This window comes from Chelmon rostratus, chromosome 7, assembly GCF_017976325.1.
Source record: "Chelmon rostratus isolate fCheRos1 chromosome 7, fCheRos1.pri, whole genome shotgun sequence".
NCBI classification, from domain to species: domain Eukaryota; kingdom Metazoa; phylum Chordata; class Actinopteri; order Chaetodontiformes; family Chaetodontidae; genus Chelmon; species Chelmon rostratus.
The window spans coordinates 18,117,044-18,137,376 of record NC_055664.1 but is presented as its reverse complement, the minus strand read 5'-3'; the positions used below and the strand labels follow the sequence as shown (position 1 = coordinate 18,137,376).

At 43.6% G+C, this 20,333-nt stretch overlaps 1 protein-coding gene across 3 annotated transcripts in view; it reads right to left on the bottom strand.

Moving 5' to 3' along the window:
- The window catches only part of ift80 (intraflagellar transport 80 homolog (Chlamydomonas)), a 35,715-nt gene that overhangs the window by 3,050 nt on the left and 12,332 nt on the right, over positions 1-20,333 (bottom strand). For all 3 annotated transcript variants that reach the window (XM_041940662.1, XM_041940659.1, XM_041940661.1), the window contains exons 9-16: positions 7,116-7,295; positions 5,534-5,652; positions 4,863-4,937; positions 4,109-4,272; positions 3,962-4,026; positions 1,828-1,963; positions 1,565-1,712; positions 318-489 (exon numbers count right to left, since the gene is read on the bottom strand). In XM_041940662.1, the coding sequence (XP_041796596.1) occupies positions 318-489; positions 1,565-1,712; positions 1,828-1,963; positions 3,962-4,026; positions 4,109-4,272; positions 4,863-4,937; positions 5,534-5,652; positions 7,116-7,295 (1,059 nt within the window). The remainder of the gene's footprint in view (positions 1-317; positions 490-1,564; positions 1,713-1,827; positions 1,964-3,961; positions 4,027-4,108; positions 4,273-4,862; positions 4,938-5,533; positions 5,653-7,115; positions 7,296-20,333) is intronic.

The window sequence follows — 20,333 nt, the reverse complement described above, 5'->3', positions numbered from 1 at the left end:
CTACCTTCTCATTTCAGACTCTGTCTCACTCTCTTTCGTACATACAGTACATGTGTGCACGTGACACACACCACACGAATCTGGACTGTGCCACAGGCCTGGACTGCAGGATATGTCACACTATGTTGAGGTCAATTATATAAATACAAATGTAAAATAAAACAAATGTGGCTTTGTTGGGTATCTGACATGTAAAGATATGGGTAAACAAACACTGAGACCAGACGAAAGAATGAAGTCATGGCAGTTAGAGCCAAGTTCAAATTTCCTCATTGGCACAATTAGTGCACATTAATAGAGATATGTGGGTATCTAACCTTGGCGAAGCGGCAGAGGCGCAGGGCATCCTTCCAGTGTGCAGAGGTGCTGTACTCATGCAGGAGTGCTGGGTAGGGAGGTACACTGCTGTACACCAGAGAACCGTCTCCTTGGCGTAACGTCACTTTGGTGCCAACATAGCTCAGAATGTGGGGTGTGCGGCTGAACTCACTTTGTGGGAGACACACACACACACACACACACACACACACACACACACACACACACACACACACACACACACACACACACGTTGGCATACAGATGTCATATGTTAGCATACAGATGACGATGGACTGTGCTAATTAAGAACTCAACAATCGACTTATTGACCATACAGTTTTTTCCAGTTATGTGCATGTGTGTGTGCTGAAATGTCTAATACAAAGGGAAATTTGTGGCAGCTCACCACATGTACAATTTTGCTGAATTGATGAAATAACATACTGACAGTGCTGCTGTTGTAACTTTCACTGTACTTGGTCCAACCTGCCATCCATCTCAGATATCCTGAAAACCTAGACGAATTTGTAAAAGTGGAGCCTTTGTATTTGTTTATGTATTAGCTCTTGCCACTTGTTATCTGGTGCTCCACGTGTGCAAATTGCATATAAACAAACATTTATTGATTCCCATGATACAATCTGCCTGCTGGAGCACCAAAATTGTAAAACAAAAAAAAAAACCCTTTAAAAGTAGCAACAGTAATTAAGGTTGTGTTGACATGAGTAGTCTACAGCTGCAAAACCTGATCCTATTAGGAGCAAATGTATGATGTCTGAAAAAAGTATGATTCAGCATAAAAAGTGTAAAAACTTCAGCAAGAACGGTGAGCCAGAAACCACTTGGAGAGTCAAAAAATAAAGAAAAGTACAGTGTGTGCAATATGAGCATAAACAAAAACAAACTAAATGTTCAGATTAGCAGAGATGTGCAAAAGTAGTCCAGGATCGCCTGTACAGAGTGTGCAGGCACTCAGTTTTAGCACCTCCTGTACTGGCTGAAGCTTTTGGGCAGGAAGTATTGTACAGTCTGACAGCTGCTGGCAAAGAAGAGTGCCTAAAGCGCTGTGTTGTACCGTGGGGAATGAGCTGGAAGGTGCAAAAGAAAAAAAAAAAAGCTTCTTCTATCTCTCCTCTGAGCTTTTATTTTACACTGAATCCTTCTACTTTAATTCCACCGCTGTTTTAAACTCACATAAAAAATGCCAACATGAAAGTGTGAGGAAAGGACTGTACATGTCTACCTGGCATCCTTTATATACAGTGTTTTTGGCAGCAGGTTCTTGTCAGTGAAGACAGCACTCGGGTAGTACCACACTGTTAGCTGGTTGTCTTGGACTCCACACAGGATGTTAGCAGCATCATTCCATGCCATACTGTGAACCATGCTTCCTATAGAACAGAATACACATACAACAATCACGTTAGCCCAGTCTAAGCTACACTTGTGTATTAAATCAAGGAGACTACATATCTTTCCGAGTGATTCCTGGCCTTCCCGTCTCACCAATTTTGCAGATTTTGGGTCCCCGCCCGAGATGACGCATAGAGGCCAAGTAAAGGTCACGGTTCTTGTCTATCAGAGCAATCTTTCTTTCACTGGATGGGCCACACTGGTCCAGAGCTACCTCCACCACCTCCAGCTACATATGAATAATGACATACACACAAGCACAAAGGTAAGAGGGAACAGAGGAGTGAGTGATGGAGGCACGACAAAAGATCAGGGAAAGAAAGGAAATGGGGGAGAGCGGTTTGTACCGTGACCCAACAGCCTTTCTGCCAAGTGTGTGTATGTATATGAGAGAGAGAGGTAGAGAGACATTGAGTGGGTATGTGTGTGTCTGGCCCTGTGTGTGAGTGAACGTGTGTGTATGTTTTTGGCCAAGGCCAGCTGGCTTCGTTGCAGTGTCTTGGAGCTATGGAGTACTGGCAGACAAAGCCATGCTGACAAACAGTGAGTACTGCTACCTCAACTTCTTTTCCTTCTCTTCTAATTCTCTCCTTCTTTTTGTCTCTTTCCCCTCTTAGTTTGACTAGAATGCCATTCCCCCATTCTTTTCCTGTGTCTTTAGTACATTTTTTTATATATTTAGATGAAGCTTGGCCTATTGAATCATCAGGTCCAACAATTAGCCAACACCTTCAGCAAAAGCTTAAAGGTTACAAGCAAAAAGTCAGCATCCTCACCAGTTGATTCATATAGATGTGGAATAGATTACAAGATGTGGAAAATAGGCAGCAGCATCAATCTTGCAGCACAAGCTGGATCTGGCCAGCTCAAGCATTACTGTATAGTAAAATATTTTAGGGAAAAACGCTTTTGACATAGCCCCATTTGGATGCCCCATTTGGATGCCTGCTATAACAAAACATGCTCAGACAAGACACACAGAGGTAAGATTTATGCCTTATCATTACCATTTTAAACAATTTATTTAATTTCTTCTTTCTTAAGAAAAAAGTCATCTCACGCCATCTCCCTGTGCCTGTCCTGAGCAGAGCTATTATCCTACAAAATAAGGCAATTAGCTAAAATTATGCTACCCCCTAAGTGCTATGTTAATATTGTTTGTAGTACGGCAGTTGGGTAGGTGTACGAACACGCTTTTGCTTTTTTATTTGCTATGGAAAGTGAAAAAAGCACATCATCAAACTCTATAGATAGATTACTTTTAGGTTCTGGGCACACCTGCATTTTACAACAGCAAAAAAATTTAAGTATTTCGTTTCAAATGAATCACCATGATCGGTGGAATTGCTAGCAGAGGTGAAGTAAATATGCACGGTGCTTTTGAGTTAAGTTCAACTTTAGGGTACTTAGACACAATATTGCACCGCCGATCAACTGCAAACTGTATTGATGGTGCTGACTATTGAAGGGAAGGGACAGAACCATGAAGTCTAAATTAAAAGTCTAAAAAAGAAGCTACCATATTAGCATGACCCACATTAGGGGGTCACTATATCACCAATTTTCAGTTTCACTGGTATAACCAGGTGTTAATACTACCTTAAAGTATCAAGAGCTCTAATGCTACCATATCAGTTCCATGATGACAGTTATTAGACATTATTTACGTTCTTCACAAATTATCACTAAACCAGTTGATTCATGCTTTTTTGGTCTGGAATCTGATTTCTAAACATGGTTTAAAACACATCTTTTCAATCAAGTATGTGATATCCATGAGTTATTGATGAGTTCACGTCATAGATGACTGGCCAGTGAGTAATAGTTCGACTAACCAAAGGAATCTCTGCTGAGCACTCTGTTTTGGATGAAGAAATATTGTATTAATACACATTGTGTGAATGGCCATACTCCTTCTATTATGACATCACATTGACATAAACACAGAATAAAACACGAATACTTCTGATCAGTCACTGTGACTGTTAAAACAGTAACATGACCAGCTGATCCCAGCGCTGTGCAGGAGAACTGATCTAATCAGCGCCGCTTTGTAAACAGCGGTCGATGTTTGTCATACTGCTGGAGAAGAAAGTCTCTCATCAGACTGTCCTCCTTGCTGTACATTCTACGACGAAACTAGTCAGATATTTGCTAAAATGTAGGAGGATGGTGATCACAAGCAGCAGATGCACCAGGTCAATATGAGGGCAAAAGGATGACCCACCTTGTGAGTTAAGGGCTTCCCATCGCCAAGGGCTTTCCCGGTCAGGGCGTCAAAGAGAAGGATGACTGGTGAGGGGAAAAAAGGAACAGGGTAAAAACACAGTCCATTCTGTTCATGTAATTATCATGGTGATAGTGATGCCCTCACCTTTCTCATCACTCTTGTCCCGGATGGCAATGGTGTCATTACTAAGCGAGACACCCTGGGCATTTAGGATGTCAGCTCTCATGCCAGGGAACTTGGGGGAAGATATCAATCGACCCTCATATGAGAACGTATACAACCCTGCTCCATCCACGAGCAGAAAATACCTGGGTGGTGAAGACAAGAGGATGCAGTGGATGAGAGCAGAGTAAGTGCACTGTATATATATATATATATAGCCTGGGGAGGGGAGGGGAGGGGAGGGGAGCGAGGAGGGAGTTGAGATGAAATGTTAAACAGTAAAAGAGTGAAGAGTCAAGTTAATCAACTGACACAAGCGGGTCATTTAAACATGTAAAGTGCATTAAGAAAGCATCGACTAACTCAGCAAGACTCATCAAACTCAACTGTGATTTCAGAATGGCCGGTAATCTCTTTAGCTCTATGCTGAATGTCAGGGCCATTGCATTGGAGTATTGCACAAGAGCTACTCCATATTAATCTAATTTCCCCCAGTGATTTCACTCTCCAGCCTTATTGTATGACAGGGCTGGCTGATCTAGACCACAGCCCCTATGTGTGTGTGTGTGTGTGTATGTGTGTGTGTGTGTGCGTGCGTGTTTGTGCGCGCGTGTATGTGCGTGCTTGCTTGGCTGCTTGATGAGTGGTCAGTGCAGAGTAATGAAGCATTAGAGAAGCTGATAGACGATCCAACAGCCTGTTCTCTCTGCGCTGCTCCTGGAATAGAGAGACTCACTTCTCTGCTTGCAAGATGAGGCTCACTGTTCCCTCCTTCAGGTCAAAGATCAGGGGAGTGTTCCAGTTTCTCGAGCTGGCATGAATAAACACCACAAACAGACACATACACAGCAAAATATGTGAGAAGGCATACATCCAGTAACAAAAGTGCTTCGTCTGTAGTATAAGCGCAAAGGTGAGAAGACCTTGAAAACAAGACTAGAAAGGCAAAGACTTATGAAAGACTTCAAACTAAAGGAAATACAGACAGAGCATTGAGAGTGCAGTGATAGACACAAACAATCATCACACAAACAGAGTAGGACTTTATGCTAAGTGCTCGTCTCATTTGTAACAAGCACAGAGGCTGATCTTAACCCTGCCATTTCCATGATGTGTAAAATTCAAAAATGACATTTACCTACCATATTTCACCACATACACAGAGGTAATCTGATAAAAAGAGACCAGTAAGAATCAGCATCTTGCTAAGATGCAGTTGCTGTTTTTTCACCACTCCTTTTTTTTCCATTTGTTTTTTTTTTTTTTCATTCTTTCACAAAATTTTAGATGCACAAAATCGTGATGTGTGGGGAAAATTCTGAAATCAAGATGAGAATTTTCAGAGCAGCATGAGAAAGGGGGTCAGAGAACCAGAGGAGAAAAGCGACGGAGGAGTGGGCTACTGACTTGTAAACGTAGCACTGGAGGGAAGTGGCGACCACAAGGTGACCGTAAGCCAGAGAGGCTTTGATGACTCGATCTCTGAACTCCAGTACGTCCACTGCATCGTCCATCACGTTCCTCACCTGAGAAAAAACAAGTAGAGGAGAGGGGGACAAAAAGATTAAGAGTTAAACAAGTACGGACAAATAAAGTTCTTAAAAATTACTAAACAGGTATAAACTGCATAGTACTGAGCAAACACTTTACATTTGAACACACAAACAACAAAGGGGAGACACTAGCTTCACTAACAGAGTGGTGAACACAGTCACGTACACATTAAAGTGTATTTATTCACTTTAAGAAACAGTCTACAGTATGTTCAAGTATACGTAGGGCAACTGTGGTCAAAAGAAAGCAGTTTTAACTGTTTTAAGTGTGTGTGTGCAGTGGTTGCTACTCCTTTTTTCACCTGCATAGATAAATACTTCCCTGCAGCTCTCTCTGTGAATGAATGAAAAGGCCTTTTCCAGCACCAGGTGAAAGGTGGGGTTATTTTTGCAGCTTTACAAATCTTCCTCCTCTGCTCCCTCCAGCAAGCCAAATTTACATGCAACACAACCAGGAATAAAAAACATTTGACCGCAAGGTGGTAAATTTAGCTGGCTGATTCACAAACCACTGGCAGATGTGCACTTTTAAAAAGGACTGCGAGGAGGAGAAGGGGAGGAGGGAGACAGAAAAGCGCCTGCAAGGCTGAAAATAAACGGCTGATGACCCAACTTTGTTTGGCTTACACAAACTGCACTTGGTAAAGATGTCTATGGTAAATGAATGCACGTGTATGTTGGCACACATGCATGTGCGTGACCTCGTTTCTGTAGGTGTGCGTGTGTACCCCTGACTGAAAGTATAAAACTGTGTGTGTGTGTGTACATTTGGGTGTGTTAACCGCATGTAAACGCTACCTTGTGGTTAGAATGAGTTTAAACAGTCGAGAATGGTGGAGCGAGAGAGGCAGCTAGACAGGCTGGTCATTGTCATTTCAGGGCTGCACACTGGCACACTGGGAGGGTCCTACTTTAATATATGGCCACAACTAGTCAAGGCCTGGGAAACATTTGCTTCTCCACATATCATATTCACTCACTCCTTTACAGTCTTCCTATGGCATTGCAGTACTTTTCAATTCTCTTGTTATGCTGATATAACTGAGCTTTGTCTGTTAATGTTTACTTGGTGAAAACCTATTATTTTCCCTCATAGACATGCTGATCTTCAGTGATTTCAAAAAACTCTTAAAGGCACCCTTCACATTTAAAACCGTAGCTCCTATTATGAACCTGGAATCAAGATGGGTTTCCGGCATGATTCTTTTGCAGATGCATTTAACTGTGCTATTTGTTTAGGTGAGATTCCTTTTTTCTGTTTCTGTCATTGCGTTGTATTATATCCCTCCTTTATCACTTGTTTTTGTCTATCAAATAAACTAAAACTTAACAATGACAAGAGTTGCTGAGTCCCTACACAAGACTAAATTGACTTTCTTTAAGGTCGAAAAGGAGCGGAAACACAAAAAAGGATGCATGTGTGGCTCTCATTCTACCTGCATGCTTCTCCTCTTGCTAAGGGTGATCACGAAGTTCTTCCACTCCCAATGCTGCTCCACCACATGGGCAAAGATGACATGCCCATTTCCGCAGGCCCCAGCCAGCTGGGTGCCATCTGCAGACCACGCCAAGCTGAACACGCTGCCTGTGTTGGGCTTCTCCAATGCATATGACCACTGCAGGGAGGGGGACAAGGGTAGAGAGAGGGAGAGCGAGAAAACAATATAGTTAATGGCTACAGATATTTATCTACAATCTTAAACAATTACCTTAGGGGACGGCTTAGGAACTACAAACAATGAGAAGTTTAGAGAAGAGCAGCGGTGAGAGTCAAGAGTCGTGTATGAGTGAGTGCGTACAAATGAGTGTGTGTGTGCTCATAATGTAAACTCTGCTAGAAAGACAGGGGCCCAGTCAGTCAGTCATTGAGCTGTGATGAACTGTGAGACACTGAAGTAGCGCTCAGCCCTGCCAAGTCCAGCACTCACGCTCGTAAACATACACTCTGCTATCCTCATCTATTACTTACACGGGGGGCAGGGGTAAAGGGAGGAAAAGGGAGGGTTTATATACGAGCCCCCAAACTGAAGCCAAAAGCTGATTAACAAGACCTCTCCCTTCTTTTCATGAGAAACGGATTGAAAAGGTAGAGCTTTCAGGGGACTAACAGGCACAAAGCAATAGAAAGTCTGCTGTGCTGATGACTGTCAGTGACGGCAAAAGACACAACTGAGAGATATCTAAGACAAGAATACCTCTCTCACCTTTCCCAGTTTCCCTCAGGTATCCCTTTTCTCTATGTGATCCTTCTATTTTTTCCCTGTTTCCAGTGTTTTTTCCTCCTAGTCTGGATCCACCGGCAGTTAAAAGTTTTCCGATTAGTTATTTTCCAGGATGATCACTCATTAGCCCAGGCAAAAGCAGAGTAAGGTACACAAAGTAAGTGCCTATCTCCTGAAATTATAACATGTTGCTGCCCGCTGCGCACACCTGGAATCTTTCTGTTATAACTACTGCTGACCTGCTCACACAACAACACCCCCCAACACCACTGTGAATCTTCCTCATGCCTGAGTGGCCAGCCTGACCTCCCTCTTGCCTTGGGCGCAAAGTGGCTGGCTGATCTGAGTTGGGCTGGAGGCTTCTCAGCTGTGATCTTCCACACCAATACGTGCATTCACTCTGTAAACTGCTTCTGAAGGTAGAAAAGTGCTAATGTTAGCCTAGCGCTGACTGCGATGGAGAGATAAGTGTGGTGTAGCTGGCCAAGTGCTGTAGTGACTTTAAAGAAACGGTCTCAGTGTGTTCGCTGCCTCATACACATGCAGCTGCGGGATGTGAGGTGTGGCGTGAGGTAACAGTCGGAAGGCTGCAGGTTACAGGGCCGCTGCTTGGACTTCTCTCCCTCTCCTGGTCTGTCTGTCTGTCCGCTCCATACACACACCGCTCAGCTGGTTTTGGTCAGCGCCCTCCCAGCAGTTTAAGTCATACTAGGACCCAAAATTGCAGCAGTAAAAATGAAGACCTGTACTGGACTAGAGATAGTTTGTTGAACTTTAATTAACTGCTTTCTGCAGTTAATTTAAGTTTGATTTACGCAGCTCCACATGCCCTTACTGATACATCCTGTAACAAGAATTAGTCTTTCTTTATATACATACTTTCTTTATACATATATTTGCAAACCTGAGTCTTTCCGCACGTCATGCATGTGCTTGCACGATCTCCACAGCCAAGAAGCCTGGCCCAGCGTTTACAATAATGAGAGATCTCATCCATTCTTCAGCTAACATCCTGAGATGGCCCGCTCTGTGTTAAAGTACCCAAGGGGGAAAAGGAGAGGAGAGGGATGTAGGAGAGAGGGATGGATAGATGGTGGATCAGAGATGCAGCTGAATGTATACACCAGACTGTAATGAAGCAGGACACATGATATCGGCCTGAGGAGCACTGCTGGATCCATGCTTACCTAATGCTTTTAACACATTGAGCCATTTGACTCCTTCTAGAGTCAGCGGGCAAGCCAGTTGTCGTTGTTGGAAAGAGGAGTTGTCTATGTGTGTGTGTGTGTGTAGAACTTGTGCTCATACCTGTGTGTATGTGGTTTGTCCATGTGAAAGTGAGAGACACTATAGATGAGATGAAGAAAGTGTAAATACTACAATTGTGACAACTTGAAGAAAATAAGACACCACATCAGAGTAATTAATGTGTGTGTAGACAGGGTGAAATAAATATGATTCCCCCCCCCCTTGAGTGTCAAATGTCTGTTTTGAAGGTGTGTATGCATGTGTGTAAAAGAGGTGAAAATCCTCAGGCTTGTCAGAGTTGTCAGTCAGTGTCTGACTATGACACACAGGGGGTTTTCCTATAGCTGTCCTGAGATGGACGGACTGGGCCAGCAGAGGAGAAACCTGGGACATGAAAACCTTTTTCCAGAGCAGCACTCGCTTCTTGGCCTACCTCTCTTTCAGTCACTCCCTCTCTCCTTACGGGTGAAGAGTTTAGATGTTCTGACAGCAGGCTGCCTGACAAGAAACTGGTCTGGAGAAAACTACATGAGGAAGTTCTTCCATAAAAAGGAGAATTTAAGACCAACTGACTAGTGGCATGTCCACATGAGGACAAATACAGCAACACAAGGGAAGAACAACTAGCATCTCTTCCTCTTCTGCATCCTGTTTTAGGTAGTAAACAACAAAATTGTGCATTACAGCCATCATCTTGTAGGTGTAGGACCGGCACAGATCAGGTACTCTCAGCAATGATAATGCCTGTATTGTGTGATCTGCATCCATAATGAGCATATTTCTGCTACCTAGTATGTCAGTGTCTGAGCAGGCGTATGTCATGAAAATACTGTTTATTCATTTTGACCAATACAAAGCCAGACAAGTGTTTTCAGATTTCAAAAAGGAATAAAGAGGTAGTGGGGGTGGACAGGAGGGACAGGAGAGATGAAGGAGATGGGGAAAGGGGAGATCAGCAAGGGAGATGAACTCCAGTGCCAGTAGATTTGGCAACTGGTTTCATTGCAGCCAAAAGGTTTGGAACTGTACTGGATACTGTGAACTCTACTTGATTCAAGGTTAGCACAGAGAGAACAGGAAGAAGAAAAGGCACAAAGGCATGCCGAAAGAGTGCATAAAGGCCAAAATGAGGATTTAGGAGGGGCAAGTAGGATGTGGAAAGTGGGTCTGGGCCTTCATCTACTGTAGCAGGAGTCCACTCTCTGGTCACCGAACCCTGTCTGTCCATAATGGGCAGCTTTGTGGCCAGAGAGAAGGTGGCAGACATGACGTGTAGTTCTCAGCTGAGCTCTGGGGGAGAGACGGGGAGGCCCCTCAAACTTACAATGAGCTTATACACGCTGACTACGTATGCATGTACATACAGCAGCAATGCATGCTGTGTAAGTCTAGGCACACACTGCACAATGCAGACAGAAACATACACACCCACACCTGGTAGTCTAACACTTGCAATGATCACTTCGAGCACCAAGCAAAACACCCACACATGCATCCTGTATGTGTTGACATGTGTGTGTTAATGTGACTCAGACGCTCAGACGTTAGTTGCATGTACGTGACAAACCCTGGTGTGCTGAACTGGTCAAAATGACCTTGTGTGATGCTGTAGTGCCGACACAGAAAAACTTGATGACACTGCTCTACAATCCACCATCCTTCACCATATTTGGCTGGTGGTGTTACTATCTGGGTCTCTTTTTGCTTCAGAGGCAGACCTATGATGTGATGATCCACAGGCCATGACTTGCAGCATGCAGCCTACCATAGGCCCACCTGGACATGCGGACAGTCTGAGAGACAACGGGAAAACACGCTCAAAAAACACAGCCAATCTACGAATGCAAAGCCTGGTGAGAGCCTCTTTAAGGAGTGTGCTTGCCCTCTCCCTCCTCCCTTCTTCCTCCTCTCTCTCTGCGTTTCTCGACATATGTTTACCATTAAGACTGGCAGGTGTTGTGGGCCTGCCCCTTCTCTCTATTGTTGCCCTGCAGCCACAGCCAGCATGGGGAGGCCTGCGAAAAGGCTATGTTAGCTCAAAGGCAAGGACGTTCTTACCCCCCAAAATTATAACTCAAGCCTGTTACACAAGGCACCCACTGCCTCTTCGTCTCTGTGTGCTCCTATCTATGTAGGTGTAGATATTACTAGCTCTGCCTTTTTTTTCAGCTGTTTCTTCCTTTTTTTTTTAAACATCACCCCACAATTAAAGTGACACTCCACCTGTCTGTTTAGTACAAAATACTTGTTCCCTCTAGGCTTGAAAGATTGTTGTTGAAAGTTAAAAGTTTTGTCCTTTCCACAGAATAGCAGCTGCATTCAGCCTGAATTATGTCAGCTAGTGACAACTTTGCATGGCAGAAAGAAACTATGAAAAAAAAAACAAGTTTCAAGTTTGTACCTTTCATGGTGAGCAATTTCAAGTTGTCACAAGCAACTTAATTCAACAACTACAAACGGAAGCTGTCTATTTAGACTTATTTTGGTCAAATAATCAGCAAATCTGTGATTTCAAAAGTTTCTATCGACATTGTAACTGATATGATGCAGAGCATAGATGATATATACCCCTCCTTTGACATCCATCTACAGGGTGTGAGCACCACATACATAAAATATAGATTTTTAGTGGTGTGACGCTAACTCTATCAAACACCCCTATCTTAAGTTGCTCCGGAGAAGGTTACATGCAAGACAAGCCTGGTATATGAAACACTGGGCATACACAAAATAAACAAAAGCTATCTTAAAAACAAAGCACCAAAAAAGAACAGAGGAGCACACAGAGAGGGTAGCTTGGAAAATATCAGAAACAAAGTCAAAGGAGAAAATGAAAGTTTGTATTTGTGCCATGAGCTTACCCCCCTACCCCCATCTGCACTACCTGAAACAGTGCTCTGGTCTTCATGGCCCTGGCTGAGGGGAGTCGGGTGGGAGGGGGTGGAGCTCCGGCCAGGGAAAGGGTTAATGACACATGTCTGGACTAATGGCTCCCAGTGGAGCTATCTGCTGATTCAGCCCCATTACTCCACAAGCATTAAATATGTCTGCCCTGACTGCTCTCTGCTCCCCCCAGCCCTAGTGCAAGTCAACAACACGCTAATCAGAAGGGGGGCATGAGATTTCCAGACTCTCTACGCTTTTCTAGGCCTTCATCTCTGACACTCCTGTGACACTGGAGCAAGCACCCAGGGAAAACTTCTAACAGCCATTAGTGTTAATGGGTCAACCTGAGTCTGTGACCCTGCTAAAAACCAGCATTTTATGCAGCTGCAACACTGCTGGGCCTTACTATAAAAAGATGAACACAATGTACATGTTCGGGCCGTGCCGAATAGTTTGAAGCGATGAAGTTTCACTCAGAACGTTAACATTTGAATTCTAAATCAACCTTTCGAATGCTCTGCAGCTCACACACCCCGCCCAACCCCGCCATTTTTTTTACATGTTGTTCCATTCAGTTTAAACGTGGTGTTTCTGCACAGTTAAAGATAAAGATTAGGCTGCACTAATACTATTAGTATTATACTATTTATAGAATTAAATTCAGTACAGCCCAAGTACATGTAGTACATATACAGAACTGTATAGAGTGCACACAGTAGAAATGATACTGTGCAAATACCGACACCAATATGTTGCACCAAATTTCACTCAGCTCAACAAAGTTTTTACATGACTGGCAAGTCTAAGTTGTTTCATGACATTACACTATAAACTATCATACTGTAATGTCTGCCATCTGAATCCATCTTAAAAACAACATTGTATCGTCCACTTTTAACGACATGGAAACATGACAGTGACCCAGTATTTACCTGAGACCAACAGAGTGGTAAGGCTGGGCAAAAGTGAGTTAAATATATTTAACATCAGATCCCATGAATGCTACATATAAACTTTGCTCAACAAAAGAGAGCAAATAAACTTAAAAAACTCTGAATGATGAATGACCCCTTGTTCCCAATGATTAAAGCTGTGTTTATCTCGAAAATTATGAAACTTTATATGTTTAATGTATACTGCAGACAAAGTTTTGAAAGCAGCTTTTTAACATGAAATCAATTACTCAAAGTGGTAAAAGTATTGGTTTATCTCATCATTATTTAACAGATACTACCACCAAAAGCCCCAGATTGTTTAAGCCTATAACGCTGTGTACACTGTGTACACTGGTGAAAGGAGGACTACCTTCTCTATTAGTTTATCACTGTGCTAGTGGGAGCTAGTGGGAGCCAACCTAGTCCAGGGTTAACAGTCTTACATAAATCAGAACAGATGGCAGACTCTCTGCAAAGCCAGCTGGCTTCACTTTGCCTGTGTGTCTGTGTGCAGGACAGGACCTGGCAGTGCAGGTACAGACTGTAACTCCCTGCACATAATAAACACAACACACATGTCTGAGTGCAATGGACACTAGACATATACTGGCAAGTATCTAGCCATAAACAGACATAGGGTGTGTGTATGTATGAAAATGCTGCCACAAATCTACTCATCCAGACAAAATCGATTCCCAAACCAATTCTGTAAGATGGAAAAAGTGTTTGAGATGAAAACTAAAAACAAGACATTTGTTTTGACCAAAGGGGGGGCGGTTTTGGACAAGGCTTCATCAATCTCTCAGCAGATTAGGAGGCCTTGTAAATGTCAGCGTGCACTGACCCCTCGATGGGGGATGGGGTGACTATTAGGATAAGGGCAAGCTGCACCTACGTGCAGGACAGGTTAGGCCTATGTGTGGCTGAAAATCAACTTCTCGGATAGACTGTGATCCTTATTACCACACCTTTTCTTGAGAGGATAAAATACTATGAACCAACATACAAAAACAAAAACAGGCTACTGAACTGTGTTGATGTGACACTGACTATATGTGAATACTAAAAAGATACTACCAATCCACACTCACACTGGTGTTAATGTGTACGTTTAACTACAGTTTTATTCAACTACTAACAATCTATTTATTTCAATACCACATCGCTGATGCCCTATACTGTGACAAAAAGAAAATTCTACGTTTCTACGAAAATATGCACCAGTGCTACCAAAACGACATTTTTCAAACATGCAAGTCTACAAGCAGTACTTGAAAATAAATCATTTTTCATGGAAGACTGCTAAGGTAAATTATCAAGATGTTCTTTGGGAGGAAAATGTGAAGCATCTAATGTACTGTGCTTTATAATAAGGCTTAACCTGCTGTATCAAATTACATACTATCAAAGCAAATGAGGACTCAGGCCTGTAAAAGAGCTGCTTTCAAATGTTCCATTACACAGCATAGTTAAAGCTTCTATGAAAAAGCAAAAAGCAGCCCTTGAAGGAATTTGTGAGGTTTCACTTGAAAGAATTACAGAAATTCAACCAATCACTGTATTTTTGGTATAAGTTTGCTGGGGGTTCTTTTTTGGACCACTGTCAGAGTCGATTCCTGTCTTCAACAACAACGTCCCTCAACACGGTACACTTCTACTACGTGGGTTTTATTTCTGAAAAAGTTGCCTTCTCAGTCTTCCCATTTTGGAGTTGAACTGTCCGAGTGTGTGCAAATGTGTATGTAAAAATAATGTACAATGGAAGATAACATTGACATGGCATCTTATTTTTTTTTAATATTATGTTATGTTTGCTATGTTATGGCCTGTAACAAAACACAATGTTTATTTCCAACTATTAAAGCATCCATTACACACTGAACTTACCAGCACTTACACAGTTTTCTCTGCCTGCTGCACAATAAACCATTTGCATTTCCTGACTCTGAATTAACACAATAACTATGGCTATCAAATAAGCCCATTTCTAAACATAGGCCAGTGAGAGGAGCTCTGCAAATCTCTGTATTGAAATACCCACTTGGCTTGGCTAAAGAGATACAGACGCTGGGCCTGGGATGAGTGTAGAGTGGCACAAGTTGAAGCTTTGGCAGTGCGAGGGGAAACAGAGAGAGGGGTGGGTGAGTGAGGGGGGAGTAAGACAAACTGGAAGATAGTGTGTGAGAGAGAAAGAGAGAGAGAGAGAGAGAGAGTAATGATCTACACATGGTTTCATGCTGGAGCCTCAACATAGTAACCATACACATATGCTGGGGCCTCCTGGGACTCATCAGCAGGACACAGCTGTGAGCTGGACAGCAGAATTCTATTAGCACCAACTATGCACACATGTGCTGTACACACACACACACACACACACACACACACACACACACACACACACACACACACACAGGTAATTTGCCTATCTGAATGTGTTTTGGCATGCTACAAACTGCACAACAGATAAGCCCTCCAATGGACCCACTACACCACTGACGGCTGGTTTAAAAATTTAGCCAATGAGCTGAGACAACTTTCTATGGGATCCCTAAAGACACAAAGTTTATTTTGTAAGACACTGACAAGCATGCCTCTAAGCTGCTCCTCAATGGGTTATGTAATACCTGTTGATAACAATTATTCTAAATTACATAGCAGTACAAACACACACCTTAAGTTAAGTGCATGAATGGGCATATGTGATGACAGGCCAATTGCTTTTCTGTGGAGTAAAACATATAGAACAAATTATACCAAATGAAGGAGCCAGTCACATAAATTAGTCAACGTCAAAGCGTAGCACCATTTTGATCTCTGTGGAAGCAGAGAGAAAGGGGGGAGGAACCCTATGGTGCAGCCAAAATTAAACCCTTTCAAATTATCCTTTTCTGGACCTTGGTCCATTGCCTCCAGCCCAGCCCTAGCCCTCAATAACAGCCCTTAATGAACTGGGTTGGCAGTAAAGCTTGAAGTGATACCCCAGTTACACACATTATTTGTGTGCACCACCAAAGCCCTTTACTTGCTCCCTTCGTCACTCACTATCACCCTCACTCCTTTTACAATTTTATCCCTCTTTCCTCTCTTTCTGCTTCTTTCTCTCTGCGAGTGTGACATGTTTGTCTAGCTAGTGGAGGTTGTGATTTAGTGCCGCTAAGAATGATGACTCTGCCAGAGGGGCTGGCAGGGCACTGTCTCACTGTCATACACTTACTCCAGCCATGGGGGAGGGAAGGATGGAGGGGTGGAGAAGTAAAGTAAAAAAAAAAAAAAAAAAAGCGAGAGGGACGAGAGCAGAGTGAGAGAGAGAAACTTGAGGGAAAGAGAAACCACCGTCTTTTATGGAGACCAATCCTCCAAGCCTCACTGCCTAGGCCAACTTTACAGGATATATTGGACAGTTCCACACTTCCCCGCCCCCCACCCCTCCAACTGCTCTCTTTTCTCAGCTCTTTTTCATGCTCCCCTCCTTTTTGGTTTCCAACAAGGCAAGCCTTTAGCCGAACTCTAGAGAGGTGTAAAAGTATTACCATGTCAACAAGTGCCTTTTACTCTAACCCACTTTACGCACACAGGCACCAGCTCTCATACACACACACGCATGCAACCATGCGCATATGCGCATGTGCGCACACGCACACACACACACTAAAAAATTGGGGTCAATCATCTGCAAGAACGACCTTAGTATACACTGTTCCACAGAGTGTGCCAGAATAAGTTCAGCAACACAGAAAACCAAAGCCTGTTCGGCACAAAGGACCTGGAATACAAAGGAGAAACCATTATCCTCACAATCTGGTCGGGAAACTAATGAGCTCCTTGGGATGATAGATTAAGTCTACGTGTAAGTACAGCATCTTACAGTCTTATGCTGTTCACACACTCTAAACTGGGCTTCAACGGGCCTGGCAACCTCATCAAAATGTGTTAAAAGAAATCATTAAAATTATTCCTATGAATACAAGAGAGAAAATGGCAGAGGAAGAGAGATGTAGACCCCAATTGCCCTTTTCAGAACTTGTGGTCTCTTTCTACCAGTTCACGGTGTACGGAGGGAGCGGGCTTACGACAGCAAGAGAGCAGAGAGGAAGAGTGCAGAGAGCAAGAAATAGCATGCAAAAGCACAGATTTGTAAGGGGAGGGAGGGGTAAAGCAAGTGGGGGGGAGGGGGGTGTGAGAGAGAGAGAGAGAGAGAGAGAGAGAGGGGGGGGGGGGGGTAGCCCTGCCCAGTTGCCTGGGGAGAAAACTGCTCTGGTGCTGACTCAGGACTCTCTTTGTTTGACAATGCTCCCTCGCTCTTGCTCTCTCTCTCTCTCTCTCTCTCTGACACACTCACACTCTCAAACTTACTCGTCTTTTTTCAAACACTCAGTCACCATCTTTCCTCTTGTGCACATGCTCTTTCTTTGTCAGACTTGTACTAATAATTTCACCTTGACTTTTCATCCTCTCTTCTGTGTAACCCCCCCCTCTGCTGTTTTTCCACCTTCTATCCTCCATGCGTGCGTGTGTGTGTGTGCGTGTCTCTCCTAAACTACTCCTTTCCCTTCTTTTGCAGTGACATTTTTCTCCAGTTGAACTATACTGTACTAAAAGTCCCCTTCTCACGTGATGAAAGCAGATAAAGGCTTGCAGTCTAATAAATCTACAGTGGTTTCTTTGGCCTTTTCATGCTCCACTAACAGTGGTTCACGATCAGGACCAGAACTCTGGGCTGTTTTATTCTCTTCCAGCAGCGGCAATTTCCAGATGTTGGCCGGCCAGTGGTTGGCAGCAAACTGCCAGCACAGGCTCAGGTATATGCTCCGCTGTGATAGAGGGGGAAACTGTTGGACGGATTCATTGAGAAGACAGGGAAGCCTGAAGCCTGGTAATTAGGGGGAAGGTGGCATGTCATAGAGGTTGAGAGTCTATGGCTAAGAAAAGAAATAAAAAAAAAAAAAAAAAGACCTCAAGAAGCCTGGCAGCCTAACCGACACACAAGAGTGATAGACTCTCTGAGAGAAAATAATGGTTGGCAGCTATAAGGATGGCAGACAAAGATCCCATAGAGAATGAGGCTGCACGTTAAAGAGGCAAGATAGGAGAAAGAAGCAGGGAGAGAGAGAAAGGAGCGATGGTGATTCCAGCTGGACATGGACCCATTCCCAGAGTGGCAATGCTGAGCAAGGCTAACAAAGACCCCAACGGGACCCCCCCCCCCCAGACTCACCCAGAAAAAAGGGAGGTAAAGAGGGCCTTGGGGAAGCAGGAGGGAAAGGGAGCCAAGCGGGGGGAAGCACTGATAAGCCCGAGGTAGTCCAACACACCCTGACACAGGGAGGAGGGAGGCATGAGCAGCAAAAAGGAGCAGATAGAGATTTACACTTATCCTCAAAATGGGACAGTTCCCTCTTTAAAAAGGAAAGCATGCTTATATCTCACAGACAAAGAGGAAGAAAATGATGTAGCTCTGTCTCCCACTTAAATTCATACAGAGTAGCTGTTAGAGCAATGTACTGGCACAAAGTACTCAGGATGAGTACAGATAAGGGAAGAAGCAGGGTTTTTTTTCAAAGCCTGTGGAGCTGGTAAAAAATCTCAGCTACAGATAATAAATCACTGATTGTCATGATTGTATGAAATAACAGGGAGGATACACAAGTAGATACCAGTGGTTTTACACTTTTACAAACTCGAGTTTTGAAAACAATGATGCCATTAAGAGCTATAACTTTGATACTTGATTTATAACTACTCATCTCCCTAAACTGTGTGAGGGTGACAGCTGTTATCACACCGTAAAAGGAAAATTGCAGGCAAGTACACCTCTAGGAAGGAAACATTTTAGTTATTAACACATGACAAAGATGTCAGTAAGAAACAGGGCTCAGCCTGAGACTAAAATTAAAGCCACCTGATGATCCTCACTAGGTTGCCTGTGGTTAAGTATAACCTAGAAATGGGGGAGTAGAAAGAAAAGGGGCGGAGAGCAGAGGGGAAAAGCGGAGATGTACACTGGCTTATCAGGAGGAGTGTGACAGAAAACTGGATCGTACCAGGGCCAAACTCAGCCACGTCTTCAGTAAGACCTCAGTCGAGCAGACCAGTAGGAGGGAGGGGAATAGTAATCATTAAAGCTGCATTTCCGCCAAACACTTAGTATAGCACCATTGAAAAACGGACCTTACCCGTACCCAAACATTAGATCTGTTTAGAGTTTCCACCTCAAACAGTATGCTTAAATGTAGGCGGGGTTGTTACCAGATGGTAATAACCACGTAAGTCGTGAGATTCAATCTATCTTTTAGTATCAGCTTCGATTGGTTTGGTAATGAAAAAATGGAACGGACTGGAGTGCTTCGATTCACAACCTTTGACAATGGCAATGCAAAACTAACCATTCGATTGTGTGACAAATGGAGCTGAACTAAACTGAACTGCTTGGTGGAAACAAGGCTTAAGCTCAACAAGGCCTTGGTCTAAGGCCTCGTTCAGGCAGCTCATTCACTTAAATGAGGCCAGGCTGGCAAAAATTGATCCAGGCTCAACTTTTGTGACAACGCAATGTGATGTCATCTGGCAAAGTGCTGCGGGGGCCTGCGTTATTTTAACACAGGGCTGTTTTGATTTGAAAGCCCGCTAAGACCCAAATGAGCATCAACCCACAGGAAGGATGGTGAAATAATTATGCAATCTGGCCTTATAGCTGTGTTCAAGCCCTCTTGATTACAAGATTCGCCACTGCCTGTGTGTCCTTGAGCAAAATACTGAACTTCTGTAAGCTCTTGGGACAATGTCCTACAGTCCGTCTGCCCTTTAAGAGACTTTTCTCTTCATTTATCATTAAGGTTTCTGGAACACTCACCAAAGAAAACCTGCTGAACTTATGTTACACAATTTCCAACCCATAAAAGTTTTAAAAATGGGGAAAAAATTTGAATATCGTGCAGGAATTAGAGGAGCGAAACCAGGCAGCTATTACATTTATGTATGTGAGCATGGGCGTACAGTCGAGAGAGAAAAAAACAAGCACAGGGAAGAGAAGGGGGAGACGGGGGTGGGTGGGAGGCGGAGAAAAAGAAGCGAGAGGGTGCTCGCCTGGCACAATGAGTCCTACTTGTTAGCCAGTGACAGTGTCAGGGATCGTGACAGGGTCCAGACGCTAGACACCAGCTGCAGCGCCTCGTAAATAGACTGCTGTCTCGCAGGCACATTTGCACGGCAATGGTTGCACACACGCGCGCGCACACAGACACACAGGCATGTGGGCACATGCATATACTATGGCAGGCACACAGACAGACACTGACTTATTGTCTCTTCCAAATCTTGTAAAAGGGACAGTGAACCTCTTTGTGCGTTGTGTCCTGTTAAA